The sequence below is a fragment of the Engraulis encrasicolus genome, chromosome 13 (genome assembly GCF_034702125.1).
Source record: "Engraulis encrasicolus isolate BLACKSEA-1 chromosome 13, IST_EnEncr_1.0, whole genome shotgun sequence".
Taxonomy (NCBI): domain Eukaryota; kingdom Metazoa; phylum Chordata; class Actinopteri; order Clupeiformes; family Engraulidae; genus Engraulis; species Engraulis encrasicolus.
The window spans coordinates 13,757,096-13,779,406 of NC_085869.1; the positions used below are offsets into that span (position 1 = coordinate 13,757,096).

Consider the following 22,311-nt stretch of genomic DNA (forward strand, 5'->3'; position numbering starts at 1 on the left):
ATGCACTCTCATGAGCAGCACTGTCAATGAATGTGTGCATTCGTGTCGTGTGACTGTGTGCTTTACCTTTACCGTATTAGATGTGGCTGTAGGGGCCCCATCCACTGATGGTCAGGGCCGTGTGTTTATCTACATGGGGCAGAGTGGAGGCCTCTCCCCTCAAGCCCTCCAGGTCCTGCAGAGCCCGTTCCCCGCCACACTACATGCTCCCTCGGCCTTCGGGTTCACACTCAGAGGTGGCACTGATGTGGACGACAACGGTTACCCAGGTACGCAGTGTCAACCCGAACCCTTTGTCACTTCCTGTACCTGTCTCTGCAGCACCCTCTGCTGGTCAACTTGACAGCCGTCCCTCGATCAAGCAGGGCTTGACACTGGCACCTGCCAACCAGCCAAATGCTGGTAAAACTTGTCTGTGGCTAGTAATAATTTCAGAGTCACTAGCCAATTTGGCTGGCAGCTTATTCCTTGGTATGACATACTCATCATAGTTGCCTATATTCTGATGTTTGCCCCTTGTGTATCAATTGTTTGTATTTAAGTTCAAGAAAAAGCTCAGTAAATCAGTTTCTATTTACTTGATTTACTTCCATGTTGAAAGATATACACTTATCTTGCTGTAAAACCTCGTCTTTTGAGGTTAGACGTACACTATCATGATAAAGGACAAAAAAAACAATATCAAATGTATGGCTAGTGAAATACATGAATGGCTATTGACTCAGGAAAACCACTAGCCACATTGGCCGGTGGCTGAAAAAGTTAATGTCAAGCCCTGATCAAGATGCAGTTATGCCTATGTTATGTGGTCATTTAAAATTCGACCCATGCAACAAATCTCAAAAAAGTTGAGACGTGGCCAAAACATGTTGGTATAGTTAGATAATTCTAAAAATAACACAAGGAAGAATATTTTAAAAGGCCAGCATTTTTATTTTATTCACAAAATACCAAGTGTCCCAACTTTTTTGGAATCCGCTTTGTAACTATATAGCCTACCTGTACATTAGAAGAACGAGGAGACAAAAGGCTATTGCTTATTTTGTTGTAATAATAAAGATTTTGAAGTCGAGGTGACCAGACGCGTTTTTATCTTGTGTGGTGTTGAAAGTGAAAGTTGACCCCCATAAGCCGGCTAGAGATCACGTTTTGACTCCTCGTGATCGGCAACAACATATATTTTTAGCCTCGCTCGACTGATTGTGTCCTTTGACATCAAGTAAAATGTGCGCCATCAGATTTCAACTCGTATACATTTGTGTAGCTTTGTAAACTAAACGAGATGGCGTGGGCTTTGAGAATGCTAATGCATAAATCCCAGTGCAGTGAATGAATGATAAAATCCACATCTTTGCTCTTTTGCCGTTCAGCTCTCTCCAATTTGAAGCCCTTTTCCAATGTTCACACAAGCAATTTATTTGCCTGTCCAAACCTTTCATCTCAATTAGCTTGTGATTTATTTGCAGTCCCATTCGTTGTTTTCGCCGCATGCCAGCGTGATATTTTACAATCAGCTAGCCAGTAGCTTTCAGCGATCTGCTGCTGCTTAGTTAGCAAACGAAGGGGAATGGGTCTCGTTCCGCTCATACAGCATAGAAATCTAGACGCCCCTAGCGGCCACAAATTCCACAACAAAAAAGGGCGCGGCGCCACCAGGCAAAACTGCAAGTGCTGTTTAGGAGCAGAACCACCAGATGTTGATGGAAATATTGCCATTTTCGCCATAACTGGTCAGTCAAGCAAAACCTTGAGTTCCAAGCCATTTCATGACTATGAAAAGTTGCATAGTGTTTCTTTAAACAGTTTAAAGATGTGTTCCCCTTGCAGTGTTGCGAAAAAAAGAAAATCAGCCAAAGTCGCTATTGGGCGCATACGAGTTTGTTGCGAGCGTCGATGTTGCGAAAGGCACGTGAGCGAGAACTTGTTGTCACGATGTGGGTGTTATTAAATACAGCGCATTTACAGTCGGCCACAAATATGAACGAGACTATGAGCTCGCACCGGTTTGCTCTACTAACACACCACGTGTGAAGAGTGGGGGGACAGGCAGTGAGGAGGAGCTGAAGTGGGGACCTGCGCAAACTTGTGTAGAGGTGTGAGACAAGACCCATATACACACGTGAGTGAGTTGTTGACCAACCAGTTCATGGGCGCGTGACCTCGGAGGCAGTCCGCCGACGAGCGTTGAAGGGGATAAGCAACTGCAGAGGTTGCAAGATCTGACTGCAGTCGAAAGCATCCCGCGATAGTTTGACACCATGTGACATGTCACCTCGTCAACGCAACATAGACGAAATTTCGAAGTTTGACAGGAAATCTAACCGTCATGCAGCATTTTCATCCAGGGTGCATTGCTGTCTACATGCGCATGTATGCGTTGACGTGAACTCGTACGCGCCTATTGGCTCGGTGAAAAGGCGCTAGATAACGTCATGACGTAATGTTTGACGCCGCCGCATCACGCACGGCACGCTGATCTGGAGAAAACTTGCCCACATGCCTATGTTCAAATGGGCAGTGCTACGTAGTAGCTACTTTTTGGAGATCAGAGCTAATATGCAGCCCTGCTTAACCGTGGGAAGCGCTTCTGTCGGCAACGCAGAGTTACACTGGGGTGCAACCGACATTCCGACAGTATTTGATTGCCATTCCGAATCATTTAAACATTGTTTCCAGTACATAAAGGCGCATGAACAACGTTCTAACTCTATTGACATTTGCAACAATGTTGCGACACGAGCAGAAAGTGGAGAGTGACAGCGCAATTACAGGATTAGTGTATAATTTTGTCACGGTCCAAATGCCCTTAAAGGTAGGGTCGGAGATCTTTGAAAAACAGTTCCTGCAAGCTGGAAAAATGGTTCCTGTAATAAAAATTAAATTGCGGCATGTCTGAATGGCGGTATGTAACAAGTTACACTTATGTCGAAAAACAATGACTTTGTCACTGGAAAGGCATGTTTTTAAAAGTCGCCAGGTTCACCAAAAAGTCGTTAGATTAAGTTTTTAGTCGCCAGGGATGGCAAAAAGTAGCGACAAGGTTGCTGATTTGACAATAGGGCCTACTGCCCCCTTGCATGTTTTTTTATTTATTTAAATGCATTACAGAGGCATTATTGTTTTTGCTTAACAAACATGTATTTTTTTATTTTACAAACAGATCTTATTGTTGGGGATTGGGGTGCAAGTAAAATTGCTGTATACAGGTAAGTTTTTTTCCCTCCCCTATTTGCTGGTAGTCATTTTCATCAGCCTTCAAAATTAATGAATGAAGAAAAATAGTCAAATCATACTTAAAGGGACAGTTTGGTCAATTTCAACATGCAGTTGTATTGCTCACGCTACCCTTGACTTGTCAGTACCTGGTGATGCCACATTTTTCGGCTCAGCCCTTTCCGAGATATGAGCAATTCTAACGGGGGCAGCGTTTGTTTACATTTTTAAAAAATGAAACATAGGCCAACTCCAAATATTTTCCCAAAAGGTACTGCTGTTTACTAGTTGTCTGCTGATGTTTTATAACCTTTTGGATGTTTTTGGGAATAAATACAAATGTTTTTTTGAAATGTAAACAAAGAGCTGCCCCCATTACAATGACCAGGATCTCGGAAACGGCTGAAGAAGAAGAAAAAAAAATCTCAGGCACTAACAAGTCCAGGGTAGTGTGAGCATTACAACTGCATGTTGAAATTGACCAAACTGTCCCTTTAAAATGTCATGATGGTACTGTGACTTGGTGTTTGTCACAGCATAAAATGAGTTGCATGATGTTGTTTCAAAACAGTCACCCTGTACATGTAAATGAATACTTCTAAGCCTGTCTATTTGATTTCACAGAACTCTTGCGGTGGTGAAGGCCAATTCGCAGCTTACCCTCTTCCCTGATGTACTCAACCCAGAAGAGAAAAGTTGCTCACTCACCAAAACCAAAAAGGCAGTTACTTGGTAAGGAAGATTACCAGTAATGCTGTTCACGGCCTTGAACAAATTTGGTGGGTTTTTTTAGATGCGTCCTAGCATCTCTAAAAGAGAGTAGGCCTATGTCCATCCGTCGGTCTGTCCGTCCGTCTGAAACGCATTCCTTAAATTGTAATTCCCTCCTGTGTCCACAGGGCGGCAGAGTGCATAGACGGACGCATCTTTGTCTGCCCTGTCGGACTTGTTCATGGAGACTTTGACACGAAAATCAAGTGTCAAGTAAAGGAAGTGCAGTAAACTCACGAGAAAGTGCAAGACGTTCACGATTGACCTACCCTATAAGACCTGAACCATGAAAGCATAGACAGAAAATTCTAATGTCTTAGAATTTGCCTCAATATTGGTCCGTTATAAGAAATGTAAAAAAAATCTAAATTTTGTTAAAGTCACTGAGATATTTAATGCATCATATATGATGCATCGGGCTTTAAATAAATGACCAGGCCAATTTCATGACCATTGAAAAATGACTTTTAATGCATTTGCAACTTTTTTCATTTAAAAAAGTTGTCAGACAATTTAATTTGAGGATTATCTTGTCTTTTGCAGTTTCACTGTCATGATGTGCATCAGTTTGTCAGGGCATCGTATCCCAAAAACACTGGGTAAGTACAGTTTATTGGCTAGTGCATAAACTATGTAAAAAATACACTTCAAACAAAAATAATCCAGCCAGGACACTTGTGATTTCCGAGTGTGTATTTGTGGAAATGTACACTTAACTATATATATGAAAAAAAAGTTTAAAAGGACACTGTGTGAGATTTTTAGTTGTTTATTTCCAGAATTCATGAAGCCCATTCACTAATGTTACCTTTTTCATGAATACTTACCACCACCATCAAATTCTAAGTATTCATTATGACTGGAAAAATTGAACTTTTCATACATGAAAAGGGGGATCTTTTCCATGGTCCGCCATTTTGAATTTCCAAAAATAGCCATTTTTAGCTGCAAAAATGACTCTACTTGGATCATACTAGAAAATATTTGTTTATTACTTAGTAAACTTTCATGTAAAGATCAAATTTGGCAGTAGGCAGCCCAGTTTCAATAAGCAGCATAGTTGCAGTACCTTTTTTGACCATTTCCTGCACAGTGTCCCTTTAAATGTCATCAAAGAATCGTCTAGTAGAGAAAGATACTCCAAACTCCGCCCACCCAGTGCAAAGGAGTGTGCTCAAGTTTGGTCTCCCAATATAAGGAGGCATTGTCCCTCCCTTCTTCTTCTCTTTTTGGTGTTTGGTGGCGGCTTGCACAAGATGTGCGCTACTGACATCTACAGCGCTACGGGAACTCCATTTATTCTCAACCATAATACTGTACTCCAAAGGTCTCCTAACTGAAGCTCTCCTGAAGGGGCGTTCACCTGACGTCACATGGATCCCGGAAAAGTACGAGCCTGAAGTCTCTTTCTCTACTAGACAATTATTTGATGTTGTGTTTGTGTTTCTCCTCATGGAACCCGCTCCCTTAGACATGAATGTAGAGCTGCAGCTTGATAAGAAGAAAACGGCTCTGACTCGGAGGACTCTGCTGCTCCATAGCGGCCAGCCACAGGAGTCGACGACACGCACAATACAAACTGCAGCCCCAAACACTTGCTTTAATGTCACTGCCTATCTCCGGGTGAGTTACATAACTGTAGATTGATTGTCTTAACTGAAGATTTACTTCTAAAGTAATACGAGAATACAAGATAGTGTTTTCGTTTGGAAAATAGCACTTTAAAAGGGAGGTTGTGTTATATCTGGGACTAGATACAATGGTGCCACAATATGTTGACTTAACCCGGATGATTTCGCTATCATCCTTCACAACAAATCCATAAGGAATTGTCTTGTTCACATCAAATTGGTAGACTATCCTTGTTAAAGGTGCATTATGCAGGATGGTGGCCAGAGTAGGTATTGCAACTATGCTGCCCATTGAAACGGTGCTGCCTATTGGCAAACTTGAGCTTTACATTAAAAGGATGAGTCTACTCATTTGATGCGGAGATGGAGAAGATCCACCCTTTCGTGTATGACAAGTAAATAAAACAAAATGTCAGCCTTGTCATTGGATTCTTTCTTGTTTGTCTTAACAGCCAGAATCTGAGTTTAAAGACAAGCTCAGCCCCATCTTTATCTCTGTCAGTTTTACACTGACTGGCCTCCAAGATGGAATTCTTCAAGGCCAAACCTCAGCCAACGCACAGGTATTTCAGAATACAAATACACACAGTGCATTATTTTCTACAGATAACTTTGAATGAATGAATGAATGAATGTATGGAATCCTTTATTGCCCCAAAGGGAATCTGACATGCAACCAGGAACCATACTTCACCCACTGATAAGCCAGGACTTTTCTTGGTCAAGTTAGTAAAAATCCAGCTGCCGTTCCTCCTCGCCCTGTCTCCTGAGTCTGGAATCCCTCTTCTGACACCATTCAATGTAGTAAAAGTAATTCAGGAGACAAACATTTAATGAAAAGAATGGAACGTCACAGTCTCAAACGCTTCGGTAGCTTACATGGATTTTCAGCATTACTTACTGCGATGCGTGACTGGCTGCACACTCGGCTACCCTAGCAGCTCATTTCTGAGTTAATTTTTTTTCTTGCCAAGTTGCTGTTGGCAAAAATGTTGTGAGGCATTATGATTAACAGATTCATTATTTTCAAAGCCATTCATAATTTTTTTTTATTTTGTACATATATTTGTTTTGATTCTTTCTGGCAGACACACATCATCTTGGATTGCGGTCCTGACAACAACTGTATACCAGATCTGAAGTTAGCTGCTTTTGCGTAAGTAACTGACACACAGTTAGTAAAAGAGAGAAATGTATCTTGTATTGTGTGTGTGTGACAATTTTTTTTAAAATAAGAAGGATTCACACACCTCCCACCCCCACATGCGTGCGCACACACACACACACAGACACACACACACACACACACACACACACACACACACACACACACACACACACACACACACACAGCTCTAAAATTGGGCAGTCAGGCCCTAATGGTTAGGGAAGTGGTCTTAAGATCAGAGGGTAGCAAGTTCGTATCCCACCCTTACCTCTCCTTACACCTCCATCCATAGCTGAAGTGCCCTTGAAGCAAGGCACCTAACCCCACATTGCTCCAGAGACTGTAATCAATACCTTGTAAATAACTGCAAGTCGCTTTGGATAAAAGCATCATCTAAATGTATTGTAATAATGTAATAATAACAACAACGTCCTCTCCATGTCCTGTCTTGCAGAGAGACAGCTCGCCTGTTGATTGGGGATGACAGTCCGGCACTACTGGTAATGGAGGCAGAGAACAAGGGTGAAGGGGCTTATGAAACAGAGCTGTATATCAGCCCCCCTCCCAGCACACATTTCCAAGGCATGGCCGCAGACAGGGAGGTGAGAGACAAATTTCACATCCCATATTCACCAATACTCACTGACACCAAAAAGTGTATAATACCTCTTACCATACCCTCTTGCCGTTTTCCTGCAACTTTTTGGCCCCATTGAAAACAATACAACACAATAAAATATATTTTTATTTGTCACTGTGACGAGCACAACAAAATTGAGCATTCCTTGTTGAAGCAATAATAAAAGTTTAAAAAAAAGAAAAAGAAAAAGTATGTATTAAACTATGCTTTGTAAGCCTAATTATGTGCTGTAATGGCCGCTGGGTAGAAATGGTGGACTGTTCCAGCTGATGATGGTATCCACTCTAGAGAGTGGAGTGAGAATAAGGTTTTTCAATCATAAAATCTGAACACTTAAATGTATAGACTTGCTTTAGACTTTGTTAGAGAGGTCTGGAAACTTTGTTAGAGAGGTCTAGAATCCAACTATGACTGGCTCAAATTTCACTTGGTAACTCTTCTCCTTGCTGAGGAAGTTATTAGTTGCTTGGCCTAGTGGTAGTTGGGTGTTGGTTTAAAGATCAGAAGGTTGCACGTTCAGATCCCACCACAACCTATAGTGTGTTTCACATTAGTGTATAATGCAGACACAAGACAGAGGGTTCTCAGTATTAAGTGCACGCACGCACCGTTTTGATATTGAGTTTGGCCCATGACTTCGTTCCAGCTTTTGATTTTGGCCCTCAGTTGATTTGAGTTCGACACCCCTACTTTTACCTGTACTTTTACTGCAACTTGTAATATGAACATGGCATTCTGTGTGTATCAGGGTTTTAGCAGACTAAACTGTGCACAGAGGAAGGACAACGGCTCGGTCATAATTGTTTGTGATCTAGGAAACCCCATGCCAGCTGACCATAAGGTAAACACAGTTATTTATATTTATCACATACACACACACACACACATACACACACACACACACAAACCAGAGTTGTACAAAATTCTGTATTGAACTGAAATTGACCCCAAAAATCCAATTTGGAATAACAACCACCAGATTGAATTTAATCTTTTCCAAATAGGCCATCTAGTCAGAAATCCACTGATCCAAGATTGACAGAACAATAGGCCTACTCTTTTTCTTCCCATTGTCCTATTAAACCATTATGTTGACCACTTTCCTTAGGATATTTGAACATCAACCTTTGTAAACATGTCTGTATCAGGGAGACAGAATTGTGCTGAAAATTATTATTTTTAAGAATATGGCCTTACCGTGTAGTGAAAAACGCATTACAATCAACCATTTTGAAAAATGGCCCCCGTATAGCCTGGTGAACCAGCGCCACCCGCTGGACGGCAAAATGTTTTGTCTACGGGTGGGTCTGGCCTCGCATAATGATTCAATGAAGCCAGAATGCCATGAATCTGGCAAACCAATTACAACGCAAAGATGTGTTTTGAATCAAAGCGGGCAGGGTTTTGAGGGAAGGTTGTTCTCATCAGCAATCTTCGGATGTATTATGCATCGAGGCCAGACTAAATTAGACATCCACATTTAGTCTGGTTTATCAGGCTAGCACCCGTATTGAATATTATGAATTTAGTTAATATACAGTGATGACTTATCAGTGTGAACAGATCCATAAGTGTAAAAACTAACACTGTGTTCTCTACAGCTGAAAGCTGCTCTACTCTTCAGTGTGGGGAACTTGGAAAATGTGGACAGAGATGTTAGCTTTCGCATGCAAATCAAAAGGCAAGGCTTCTCTCCTACTTATTTCCCTTCTCTGTGTCAGAAGTTGTATTAATTGTATTAATTAATTAATATTGTGCCAAAACGATGTAAAAGGTATGAAGCTTAGGTGGGCCTACAGAATTTTGGCCAGAAATACCAGCCTCTTCTGGTTTGAAGGATCTTTAAATAATCACGTCCATAATCTTCTGGCTTGAAGGATCTTTAAATAATCGCGTCCATAATCACAATTTTTGTGCAACCCTACATCATGTCCTTGGATATGTGTGTTTTCATGGAGATTTGTGTTTGTGTTTTCAGTAAGAACAGTCATAACCCTGACAGTGAACCTGTCCTTTTGAAGATCAATGTGACAGCCTCTGCCACACTGGAGATGCAAGGGTAAAGTGTTACATATCTTTTAGTAGGGCTGTAACGATACACCCAACTCGCCATTCAATTTGTTAGATAAAGTTAGATAAGATTTTCTACAAAGTACAAAGATTTTCTACAAAGTATTTGTACTTCATTTACAGTATATACCTTGTGATCCTCCTGTGTATATCCTTGTGATAATTGTGGTGGCACCGTGTTATTAATAATCCTCAAACCCACAAAACAGTTTGAATGGTCATGCAATTTTATGGTCACACAGCTTTATGGTCATGCAGCTTTATGGTCATGCAATATAAAATGTAACCTTGAGGGGGAGGGAAATGTAATGAATCTGCTGCTACAGAGGACAACGTTCAATTAGTTTTGAAAGAGCATGCAACTATTTTATGTGGCCACCAGGTGCAGCATCATCTACATCATCAGCCTTCCCAGACCATTCATTCCAATTGGCTAGGATGGGATACTGATTCCCGCAGATAGAATGCACACACAGGCTGTCCAGTTTTTAAAAGGATACCTGAACACCCTGTTAACCTGTCACTCTCACACTGCCCTCATCCCTGAGCACTCAAACCTTGTACTGTATGTAAAAGAGCCCTGAGACAAGACATATCTTCATCTGCACTGTTTGTTCTGCCATCTTAATAGAGCATCTTCACCCATGGAGGTCGTTCTACCCATTGCCAAGTGGGAGCCTGTGGAGTGGCCTACCTCTCTGGAGCAAATTGGGCCATACGTGGAGCATGTCTACATGGTAAGTCCCAGAGTAAGCAGCATTGCCATATAGACAGCAAAGTTGTCCTCAGAGCTGCGAATTAATAGAGGGGTATACTGTAATGTAGCCTGGGCGAAAGCCAACTGAAAGCGAAAGGAATCCGTCTCCATGGAGGGTGGGAGATGGTCTGAGCTTCCTCTGCCATTTAAATGGTTCCGAATTCCGATACAAATTCTAATTGTGCTTTATTAGCATGACTGTTGCGATATGGTGTTGCAAAAGCATACAAATAACAAGACAAAAGTGTCAATAGTGTTACCTTAACCAACCAGTAACGGACTTCGCGGGTGAGTTCTTGCTGATTGGCTAAACATGTGAAGTAGGCTAAACTCCTCACACGGGGCACCAATAATGTTGGTACAATGCATGAAGATCAAAATTCTCACACGTGGTATCCAATAATGTAACTACCCCTACAATATCAAGTTGATTATTTTTTAAATTATGGCATTTGTAGAAGGAGGTGTGATCAGCTTGGCCATTTCTGTTTCCACTTTTTGACGAGAGATTATTACATGTTTCACAATTTATGACATTTCGAACAGAAATACAAATTGATAATAACTAGAGATGCACTGGATCCTGATTTTTAGGATACTGCCAGATACCGGATCCACTGCTTAAGATCCTGCCGGATCCGGAACCGGATACCAGATCCTACAAAAGGGTTGAAACATATAGTCTATTCGCACACGTGGGCCCTTTTTATTACGTTGGCTCAAATTTTTTTTTAGACTTATTGGCTTATTGCCACACTGCCTGCAACGGCCGCTTTCAAAGGGCTTTCACTCCATGCAATGATTGGGGTTGTGAAAGACTGACTGAAAAACCTAGGCTAGAGATGCACCAGATCCTGATTTTTAGGTAACTGCCGGATACCGGATCCACTGCTTAAAATCCTGCCGGATCCGGATCCTGTGAAAAACCCTATTATCCTGCCGGATCCGGAACCGGATCTTGGATCAGCTAAGTGTAATGTTATGTAATTTAATGTAATTTAATGTAATGACCTGCTGTTCACGCAATCTCTCTCTCAGTTGCGAAACCTGGGTCCCAGTTCAGTGAATGTGAAGGTGGTGATGGAGTTCCCTACGCAGCACCAAGAGGTCACCTTGCTCTACGCCTTTGCCTCAGATGCAGAGAACTTCCTGTCCTGTTCGGCAAACAACGCCAGCATGGATCCCCACGGGGTGAGTGTTACAACTATTAGCAAAGTCTTTTAGCAGTAGGATTTTAATAAATATAGGCACAATACAGTATATGGCACTTACCATTCATTTTCTGAGTTGTCTTCAATAGAGCTGTGTTGAAAAAAACAACAACTATTTTCCAATCATTGCTTGATGTCATGTTGAAGGCAAAGACCTTCTGACAGGTGGTGCAAAATAATTGTCTAGACATGGCTGTTTAACTGTAGTTCCACACATTACGCTGTGCTCATTTGGCTAAATATTTCAGTGCTGTAACTTGGGTTGCTGCTGGTCAAATGGTAGCTTGCATATCACGTTATCTCCTTGTGTCCATTGACCCATCTATTGTACAATGAATTCTGTCTGATGTGATTTAAATAGTTGTTTTCCCACCCACAGCTGGTAAGAATAGAACCTACGGCGAATAGAACCACCCATGGGCACCACATCCATAAGAGGTACGCCCGGTACAGCTCCTCTCAGAAGGCCGGACAGACCATTCATGTGGTAAGAAGGAAATGGCATACACTTGATACATTAGCATACACAGGATATTTTTTATTTTATAATGTTGGCAAATGTGAAAAACAAAATTGATTTAACTAAAAGGATACATTTTAAAAATCATATTGTGTACTGAACCGAGTCCTTTAAATGAGATACAGCTTTAGATTGACACGCTGCTCCATATTAACCCCTTAGCGCAGCACTATGGCTCTCTGTAATGTCATGGCAATGTTGTTATGATGTAGTTAAGCATTTTCAGGAAGTGAATAGGGTCGCCGGCGACCCCTGCTGCAGTAAGAGGCTACGTGAATGTATGTATTCAGATGTAATTTCTTGCTGTGTTTAGGTCCTGGTGTATGGTGTATGTTCTCTCCTTATATTTGGTCTGATGTTTCTTAATGAACATTTGATTAATTGGACAATTTTGTGTCAACCTATGTATTTTCTTTGTGCCTGTGTGTGACAGAATTGCTCCTCTGGGGACCCTTCTTGTGTGACGTTGCAGTGTGAGGCGAGAGGATTAAAGAGACACGGCATCGCTGTTGTGAAAGTCATGGCCCATCTCTGGGTCAACACGTTCTTAAAAGTGAGCATTGCCCTTTTCTTTGTTTGCGTCTTCATGTATTATTATATATATTTTTTAAATCTTTGTCTAGAGGTGTAAATATTAATCAAAATGTATCAATATATATGTGATATTATCTGTCGATTGAATCGAATCACATCGTATTGTGGGGCATTCTTAAGTTTGGGAAATAATCAAATCGCTGGCCTCTGCCAATGCCCTAACATAATAGAAGTGGAAAAGTAATTGGAAGAAAAGTTGAATCGAATCGTATTGTATCGTATCTCGAAAATAATCGCATCGCATCGAATAATAAGATATTGATATTGAATCGAGGCTGTGATTTACTAGCCTCGCGACGCCATCCTCTGTACTCCACCCAAAGATTTTGGCTCCGCACATCGTCTGGCAAAAGCCTCGAGATCGGTTCTCTCAGTGTTTCGCCAATCAGCAAACAGTTGAGAGTGGTGACGTAGAACTCACCCGCGAGCTCCGTTACTGATTGGTTAAAGGATAGTTCCGGCGTAAAATGAAAGTTTCACCATCGCTTTCCCATGCCACATAATGTATCTAATGATGAGCCATTCCGGGCAATGCCGCGCCGTTATGGAGTTAGCAAATTTTAAGCTTTTTGGTGAAAAACGCAGCCAATGCATCACGGCGGGGCCAATTATAAGCCTATTATTTTCTGATGTTTCCCCGCTATAAACAACTTCAAAAACGCTACACACTTCATCACAAAGGTCTCGTCAATCAAACCGAGGCACAGAGAGGGTCATCGGACCACACAGTCTTTCACTGGCCAGTGTTTCCAGAGGTGTCTCACTGTTGCAACTCTCTGACCCGGATGCAGGCTACTCAATCAGGTGGCTAGGAAGGCTAAACATGGTCCGCGGTTCTTACACCGGCTGCGACCGTAAAATTAAAAGCTGGAACTCCGACCGTTTTCACAGACTGCCACTGTATAAACCAGCCATATTACGGGAATGGCTAATAGCATTAGAAGTGGACGAAACTGACGTAAAAACCCGGAGGGATCGCTACTACCGTGTGTGCAGGCAGCAGATTTGAAGAGTTGCATATATGGAGAGTACAGGTAGGCAGACTACTCTTACAAAGTAATTGCAACACGGTATAATATAACATGGATTCAACTTTGTAATAACATACCAGTGGTGGTGTACTTACATCTGTAAGAGCACTTCTAGTACGACTTTATAAAATTCCTCCAGCCCTCCTCCGTTGCGTAATGGTAATGGTCCATCTGACCTCGCGCGCCCTCGTCATTAGACCTACTTCACTGAAACTACTCTAGCATGCTTGACATCAACCACATCGAATGCCTCAGGTCGCACAATTTCACAATTTCACTTGCCATCCTGCGCTAGTTTGTTTTGACAGTGTATTTATCTCCTGTAGTGGGCTACATTTACTGCACATGTAGGCTATGCCTTCCCAAAACAGAGTGCTTGCTGGCAAAGACGCGCGGTGTTGCAACCAGTGTCACAGACAGTCAAGATTCATGAGCCAGACACATTTACACATGTTTATCTCTCTTCAAACATACCTCCATAGCCACGCGCCTTTTTGGCACAGCATTCCTCTTTAGACGGTTTCGTTTTGGTGTTCCATCTCCCTTACTCTTCTTGTAGCCATCATCCTCGAAATGCTCCCTCCACACACGGTAGCGATCCCTCAGGGTTTTTATGTCAGTTTCATCCACTTCTAATGCTATTAGCCATTCCCGTAATATGGCTGGTTTAGACAGTGGCAGTCGGTGAAAACGGTCGGGGTTCCAGCTTTTCATTTTACGGTCGCAGCTGGTGTAAGAACCGCGGACCATGTTTAGCCTTCCTAGCCACCTGATTGAGTAGCCTGCATCCGGGTCAGAGAGTTGCAACAGTGAGACACCTCTGGAAACACTGGCCAGTGAAAGACTGTGTGGTCCGATGACCCTCTCTGTGCCTCGGTTTGATTGACGAGACCTTTGTGATGAAGTGTGTAGCGTTTTTGAAGTTGTTTATAGCGGGGAAACATCAGAAAATAATAGGCCTATAATTGGCCCCACCATGATGCATTGGCTGCGTTTTTCACCAAAAATCTTAAAATTAGCTAACTTCATAACGGCGCGGCATTGCCCGGAATGGCTCATCATTAGATACATTATGTGGCATGGGAAAGCGATGGTGAAACTTTCATTTTACGCCGGAACTATCCTTTAAGGTAACTATATTCACACTTTTGTTTTGTTATTTGTATGCTTTTGCAACGCTATAACGTAACAGGCATGCTAATAAAGCACAATATGGGTTTTAATTTGAGTTTGGAACTTCAATTAATTTAAATGATAGAGTAAGATCAGACCATCTCCCATCGTCCACGGAGACGGATTCCTCATGACTTTCGCCAGACTGATTGATGGAGTCAACAGTCGGCTATTCGCCCAGGCTAGTGATGTACACCCCTATCTTTGCCTCTGAATATCATGGAAAAGTTCATTCATTTCCATCATTTAATTTAAAAGCAGACATTTCATAGATTATATATATATATATATATTGCCCACATTTTTTACTATTTCCACATATTTTAGGCTTCCAGCTAAAAAACTTGATAACCATAGATTCTTAATTGGGATTTCAGTCTGGCGACTTGGATAGAAGCATAGAATGTTAGCACCCACCTTACTCGACGCCAGCAGAAAGATAAACCAACAACGAGTATCCATGGCCGAGCAGACCTCTAACTATCCTTGCTATTGCTACTGCTTTTATAAAACAACTGCCTAGCTGCCACTAAATGATTGGTAATAAACATGATGGTTTTCATTCGCAAGACAATCGGCATGTGTATAAGAGAGAAAGGGTTAGAAAAAGTGTATAGAAATATACAGTATTACGAAGAAAGAAAAAAAGCTTATCGAATCTTGAATCCTATCCATAGAGGCCAAATGAAGACTACATCCTGCAGTCTACTGCCTCCTACCAGGTGGAGGGGATGCCCTCAAAGATCCAGCCTGAACAGCTTCAGAGCGGTCAGGAAGATGTGAGTCCATTATCTTTCAGCAGTGGACATTGTGTAACTTTGTGTTTAAAGCATGACATTTATATACTTTGTACATACCATACGCTTTAGATTCAGATGTGGAAGTAAGTTGGATTTGACCTTGAGAGGTCAATGACAATGACTGAGGCCGGGTATACACTGCAATTTTTGGCCCGATTTTGCCACGATTTGTCAGTTGCACAGTCCGATGTTTTGCTAAATCCGAGGTCAATCGTGAGTCTCGCATCGTGTAGTGTACATGGGGTAACAACAAGGGATTTCACCTCACAACAAGCTTGCGACCTGCAATTATGTGGCCGCAAACAATCAAAACTGTTTGAAATCCTGGTCGACCCTTGAGAGTGAATTGCACAGTTGAAGCAGTGCTACGATCCGATTTGACACTACCTATGCACAAAAAAGCCACAGATTGACCGGACAGCACGATTCGCTCTTGAGCAGTGTTACCAGATTGGGCTGCTTAGGATTGCCTTGTGCGGGTAAAAATGAAGAAAAAAACGCCCAATATTTGCCATAGAAATCAATAGAATTGGGCGGGATTTTGTGATTCTAGGCGGGTTTTGAGCATTTTTTGGGCTGGAAATCATCAGTCTCATCTGGCAACCCTGCTCTTGAGTACACCCTTGCCTCCACTTCAGGTGTGTGCTTTCTTTCCCCGTTTATCTCATCCAATCTGGGTCCTTGATTAATGTGTCACTGTATATTCAGTAGTTTTAGGACTTTTTTGGTTCTCCACAGATTACCGTTGACTGGAGAGCTCAGGTCTACCTGTAGGTTGCGCTTGCCATTTTCAAGTGCTGCCGCGAATTGCTGTGACAGCTCTAGTCTCTTTGCCTGGTTACCACCAGACCTAATCACAAGTGAGAAACGATTATGTAGAACTAAAGGCAGTATGGGAGTTCCCAGGTTACTAGTCTCGTGTTCTGCCTCTATGATTAATTCTGAAAGACTAAACATTTTTTTTTTTGCCACAGATCTATACCAGTGTTGTGTGGAGAGAGGAGACGAGGGAGTTGCCAGTGTGGTGGATCATTGTAGCTGTTGCTGCTGGACTTCTGCTGCTGGCTCTCCTTAGCTACATATTCTGGAAGGTATGGACATTATGGAGATTATAATGCCCTGTTCCATTTTCCGCACTGTGCACTGAGATGCGGTGCACTTTCTGCCCTCACGTAACAACAAAATTTAAGGGTGAAGTGCTGGTCCAAATCACACTTTACGGAAATTACGGTTGTCACGTGTCATCAGAGTTTACCAACCACCAATATACAATTCATCACGGAAGACACTGTTTGTTATGTTGACATCTTTTTAGTTACCCCTGCCTCTTTTACGCATGACGATCGTCTTTGGAGGGGACTGGAGGGGACACCGCCCCCGTAGGAGACCAAACTTTAGTTTGACTTATCTTACTCTACTAGACGTGGGCGGAGGCATACAATTGAACCAGTAAACCTTAATGTAAAGGGGGGGGGGGGTAGGTGGCCTAGGCAAACTGTGTTTTAACGACTACACCACTGGTGGCCTTGCACCACCAGATATACTGGTATAACAATGGTTCTTAGACCAAGTTTTGACCAGGGTTTCCCACACACAGATAAGTAAGTAAAGTCAGGTGAAAATAATTATTGGTATTTATTGCACAACAGCACCAAGCAGCAGGCTGATGTTGGTTAAGTTCTTATGTTCTGTTCTTATAAAAAATAAATTCAACCAAAATCAAAATGCATTACAAGGGCAACAACTGGTTAACAAGAGCAGCAGTGGCATGGCTCTGCTGAAAACCAAAAGGACAATTCAGTAAGCATGGTTTAGGGCAACTGGTGGGTCGCGACCCAAAAGTGGGTCACGGAGGGTTCATGGGTGGGCTGTGGAGCCGTGGTGTAAGAAAATAATTGTAATGCATTGATTCGCTAAAAAAAAAAAAAAAACATCCAACTTTTCCTGCAACAATTTACAACTTTTATTTTGATAGGCGATTGAACTGGTGTCATCTGTCGTCATAGATAAAATCAGAATGTTTATGCGAGATAGTAGCGTGCAACCAGTCATTCGAGTGTCGCTAAAAAAAATTGGGTCGCGACCGAATGAGAGTGGAAAATGGTGGGTCCCAAGACTGTTCCAGTTGAGAACCACTGGTGTAGGGAATGTTCATACAGGCTATGAAGGTATAGGCAACATCATAGTAGGAACAATGTCTAATAATGTTAAGACAAAGCATGCATGTTATGTCAGAATCACACACTTCAAACCAAATCGTGCAATGCACTTTCAGAAAACACATACCATTACACAAATCATGTAGTGTTATTTCAGAATCACATGTTAAAGAAATCATACAAAGGCACACCACACTACAGTAAACATTATTCAAAGATGTTCAACCATACACAACACATCTGAACAGACAAAAAGATTTTACCTCCATGCATCAAGGCTTAAATAACAGTACTCTCCAATTGGCGCCCCCAGCCGTCACAGCGCATGCCTATGCACATAATCAGGACAATTACAACATTAAACCGCTAGCCACATACAAACTCCAAACATTTAAAATACACTCCTTGCCTCCATTGTCATACAGGTACTTGTACTAAGATACACACAGATGAAAACATACCTCCAATAACTGCAGCCATGACCAAAGCCTCGGACACACCACCCCAAGGCATAAGCTCAAATCAGTAATAAGCTCAGTAATCAGTATTTTGCCGTGGGCCCCTGTGTGCAATAGCTACGCCACTGCTAAACATACTGTACTGGGGTCTAACATGAGTGCCTTACTCACAGGTGGGATTCTTCAAACGCAACCGGCCTCCATGTGATGACGACGATGATGATGATATTCAGCATCTCAACCCTGAGACCACGTATGAGAGTGTACAGCCATCCCAGCTCACCTGAATGCAAATGCAGACTGAAGGCATGCCAAGATTTTGTTGTTGTAAATGCCTCAAGAAATATTCTGTATTTTCATTTAAATGATCATCTTCACATAAATCATCATTCAATTATCGTGTGTATGTCGTGCCATACATTGCTGTCATCCTTTGTCTCTACATACCTTTTTTGTATAAGACAAGATACAAATACAATATTAAATGCTCTTTCACGCCAGAAGATGGAATAAGGCCTTTTCTATCCTACTTTCAAAGCCATTAAGCTAAATGTGACAATCAATTACCCCCACACTTCTGTTTTATTTTGTTGCGTATTGAATAAACAAAAGTCAGCAATTTAATCAATTTACAGACATTATTGTGATGTATTATTTGGTTGTGACGTCATCTGTCGAATGCTCCATTCATTTCAACGGGGCTCCCCAACGTTCGGACGTCTGTTATTTTTCGATAACGGACGGGTTGGTCTATAACAGACCGCTGTCAATGGCAACAAGACTTTTCACTGCTAAAGCGACTTTTCAACAAGACTCTAATCAGCTGCTGTGATAGACAGCACCCGTTGTCTTGGCTACCGCTGTCAATGGCAACAAGACGTTCACTGCTAAAGCCACTGGCTTGTATAGGCCTACAAGTCAGTGGCTAAAGCGAATGTTTCATATCACTCCGCAGGGGGTCCGGTCTTTTGTCACTCTAATCAACTGCTGTGATAGACAACACCTGTTGTCCTGGCTACCTAGCTGTTGCCTAGCGGTGTTCCACAACGGCACTGTTTTGTTTTGCGCAGCAACAATCTTAACATTAAATAGGTCTAAAGAAATGTCCCCGCCATGTGTGAATCATTTAAGTATATCCATATAATAAGCGGGTTAACTTTCGGCGAGTCGGTCGCTTTGTGGAATAGCAGCACTTCAGAGAGAACAAGACCCCTCCGCTCCGCGTCGGGGTCTAAAGATTCTCTCTGTCGTGCTGCTATTCCACGGTAGCGACCTTCTCGCCGAACGTTAACCCTTACGTAATACTATGTGATTCCTTTTATTTTCTCTCACAGTGTCTCTCACACTCAGTTCAGTAAGTCAAGTGCATGTGTAGACACGAGTTGTAACCCAGTACTATACTTACCTGTTAATAAAATAAGTAACTTGACAATATTGACCAGATTTATCGGAATTTCACACTTTCCTCTTTTGTCTCTGTGAGTTCTTGGAGTTCTTCCTGGAATATTTGGCTTATCAAACGTAAGCATTTTCATCAAAATATTTTAAAAGTAATTTAAGATTTGAACACTTAATGGTGTATACCATGAAAACATCTAGGCTATTCATTGAGAAAAAAATTTTTTTTTTGTTTGTTTGTTTGTTTTACCTGAAATATAATGTGCAAAAATGACAGGTAAAAATATCAAAAACCATTGGATCTCTTAAAGAGTGTGTCAGAGAAAAGCTTTGTTTGTCTTGTTTCATGTTGAATTTCATGCTTGTATTGTAACTTTATAGGTAAATTCTATGCAATAAATCAATTTCTGGGGTCTTTTTTCCATCTTGGAAAATGACCAGCATTTCAAGTGTGAAATTGGGTAGATTTGATTGCATGGGTCTTAAGCACATACCTGCCAAGTTTCACGCTTGTATCATAATTGGCACGATTTTTCCTGTTGCCGTTATACTATCACCACAGCTTCCTGTTGATTTCAGCTTTCCGTTGCAGATAACACGCACACACAGACACACACAGACATACACAGACACACACACACTTGACTATACCATAGAACTGTGACAGGAACGGAATACAGAGCTGCTTGTCATCAGTCATAGAGAAGCAGCAGCAGCCATGAGGACTCCTGTTCACCTGTCTCTCAACACTCCACTTCATCACCATAACTACAGGTATGTACCGATAATGCTCACACACACACACAATTTTACAATATTTACAATAGTTACAATAAATTGGCCTTTTTCTGACAGTGTAAACCAAAATTTGGGGCACAGCGTTAATGTCCGTGTTAAATTGTGGGTCCCAAGACTATTCCAGTTAAGAAACACTGTTGTAGTGATGAATATAGTGAAAACATTTTAGAAAAATTGAATCTGAGTATGATCTTTCTTGAACTTAAACATAACCAACTGACATCAAAGTTTATCATATTATTGGCCCCTTTATATGTCTTGACCAAGAATAAGCTGCCAGCATGGCAGCATCTGAAGTTACTGAAGTTACTTCAACCACATACGTTTTACCCATTTTTGGCTAGTTGGCAGGTGCCTATGTCAAGCCCTGATCCAACAGGGGTTCCCAGCAGAAAAAGTTTGGGAACCACTGCTGTGGTGTGTCATTACGGAGTGTGGGATATATTACATTAAGGGGCAGTTGTTCATTATTGTGGAAATGTTGTTTATTGGTGTTGTTTACTGTTTACAGCATTGATTACTGATGTGTCGATGTTGTCTTCAGGTCTCCGTATCTCCTGTAGTATGGTTGCAGAAGCATGCCAAGCAGAGCCCTCCTTTACAGTGTAAGTATGAATAATGAAATGCAACATACGCTTATAAAACAAAGGAGATACGAACTCCGCGCTTCTAAATTAACAATCCGGTGCCACCAGAGCAGGACTAAATCATAAGTTCAAAGGAAAAAGCATCTGGTGCCACACGGATGTCTATTTTGTGTCATTTATTTTTTTTAGTGCAGTAAGACCAACGATTCGACATGCGTCTTCATCAGAGGACTTTAATTACACAAAATAGACATCCGTGTGGCACCAGATTCTTTTTCCTTTGTAAACATGCAATATACACTATTAATAACGAATCATTATTTGGATAGTAAGTAACGAGGGGTTTACAATATGTATTGTTTTTGTTGATGTTGACAGCTGCTACTCTCGGAATATAAAGACCTGTATAGCTGGACGGCAAGGAGGAGGCTTCAAGAGAATACGCGTGAACGTTTTAACTGAGGTAACTGGATTTGTGTGTATGTGTGCGTGCATGCGTGCGCGACACTTAAGGAGTTAAAGACCCATTATTGTGTCTGTGTTCATTTTTTTGTGTGTGAGTGTGTGTGCGTGCGTGTAGGGTGTAATGCATACCAGCTCAGGCCACTGCCTGCGTGTTCCACCAGAGGCGCTACAGAGGAGTAGAGGGGGCGAGGCCACAGACACAGTGGACATGATCACCTCCGTATTTAGTAGCCACTACCTCCAGGTGAGAGAGAGTGTGTGTGAGGGTGGGAACTTAACACCACCCACCCGTCAAATATGGATCAAATATAGACTGTAATGATACATATGCACTGTAATGATTACATATACAGGTATATTAGAGATGCACCGGATCCTGATTTTTAGGATCCTGCCGAATACCAGATCCACTGCTTAAGATCCTGCTGGATCCGGAACCGGATACCGGATCCTACGAAAGGGTTGAAACACAGTCTACTTGCACACGTGGGCCCTTTTTATTACGTTGGCTCAAACTATTTTTTAGACTCATTGGCTTGCTGCCAAACTGCCTGCAACGGCCGCTTCCAAAGGGCTTTCACTCCATGCAGTGATTGGGGTTGTGAAAGACTGACTGAAAAGCCTAGGCTACGTAAAAACTACAGATGCACCAGATCCTGATTGTTGGGTAACTGTCGGATACCGGATCCACTGCTTAAGATCCTGCCGGATCTGGATCCTTTAAAAATCCCTATTATCCTGCCGGATCCGGAACCATGCATCTTTAATATATATTAAACTGTAATGACATATATAGTGTATGTAATTACACATATATAGTGTATGTATTTACTGTACACATTAGACTGTAACTATTAGTATGCTGCA

General features: G+C 41.8%; 1 protein-coding gene across 1 annotated transcript in view; it reads left to right on the forward strand.

Moving 5' to 3' along the window:
- The window catches only part of itga2b (integrin, alpha 2b), a 32,330-nt gene extending 13,486 nt beyond the window's left edge, over positions 1–18,844 (forward strand). The window contains exons 14-31 of the mRNA XM_063213110.1: positions 81–269; positions 3,161–3,206; positions 3,838–3,945; positions 4,528–4,583; positions 5,456–5,607; positions 6,068–6,178; positions 6,704–6,771; positions 7,238–7,385; positions 8,172–8,264; positions 9,025–9,104; positions 9,402–9,482; positions 10,125–10,230; positions 11,289–11,441; positions 11,841–11,948; positions 12,415–12,534; positions 15,457–15,558; positions 16,554–16,670; positions 18,370–18,844. Of these exons, the coding sequence (XP_063069180.1) occupies positions 81–269; positions 3,161–3,206; positions 3,838–3,945; positions 4,528–4,583; positions 5,456–5,607; positions 6,068–6,178; positions 6,704–6,771; positions 7,238–7,385; positions 8,172–8,264; positions 9,025–9,104; positions 9,402–9,482; positions 10,125–10,230; positions 11,289–11,441; positions 11,841–11,948; positions 12,415–12,534; positions 15,457–15,558; positions 16,554–16,670; positions 18,370–18,483 (1,952 nt within the window). The 3' untranslated portion in view covers positions 18,484–18,844. The remainder of the gene's footprint in view (positions 1–80; positions 270–3,160; positions 3,207–3,837; positions 3,946–4,527; positions 4,584–5,455; positions 5,608–6,067; positions 6,179–6,703; positions 6,772–7,237; positions 7,386–8,171; positions 8,265–9,024; positions 9,105–9,401; positions 9,483–10,124; positions 10,231–11,288; positions 11,442–11,840; positions 11,949–12,414; positions 12,535–15,456; positions 15,559–16,553; positions 16,671–18,369) is intronic.
- The last annotated feature ends 3,467 nt before the right edge of the window (positions 18,845–22,311 follow it).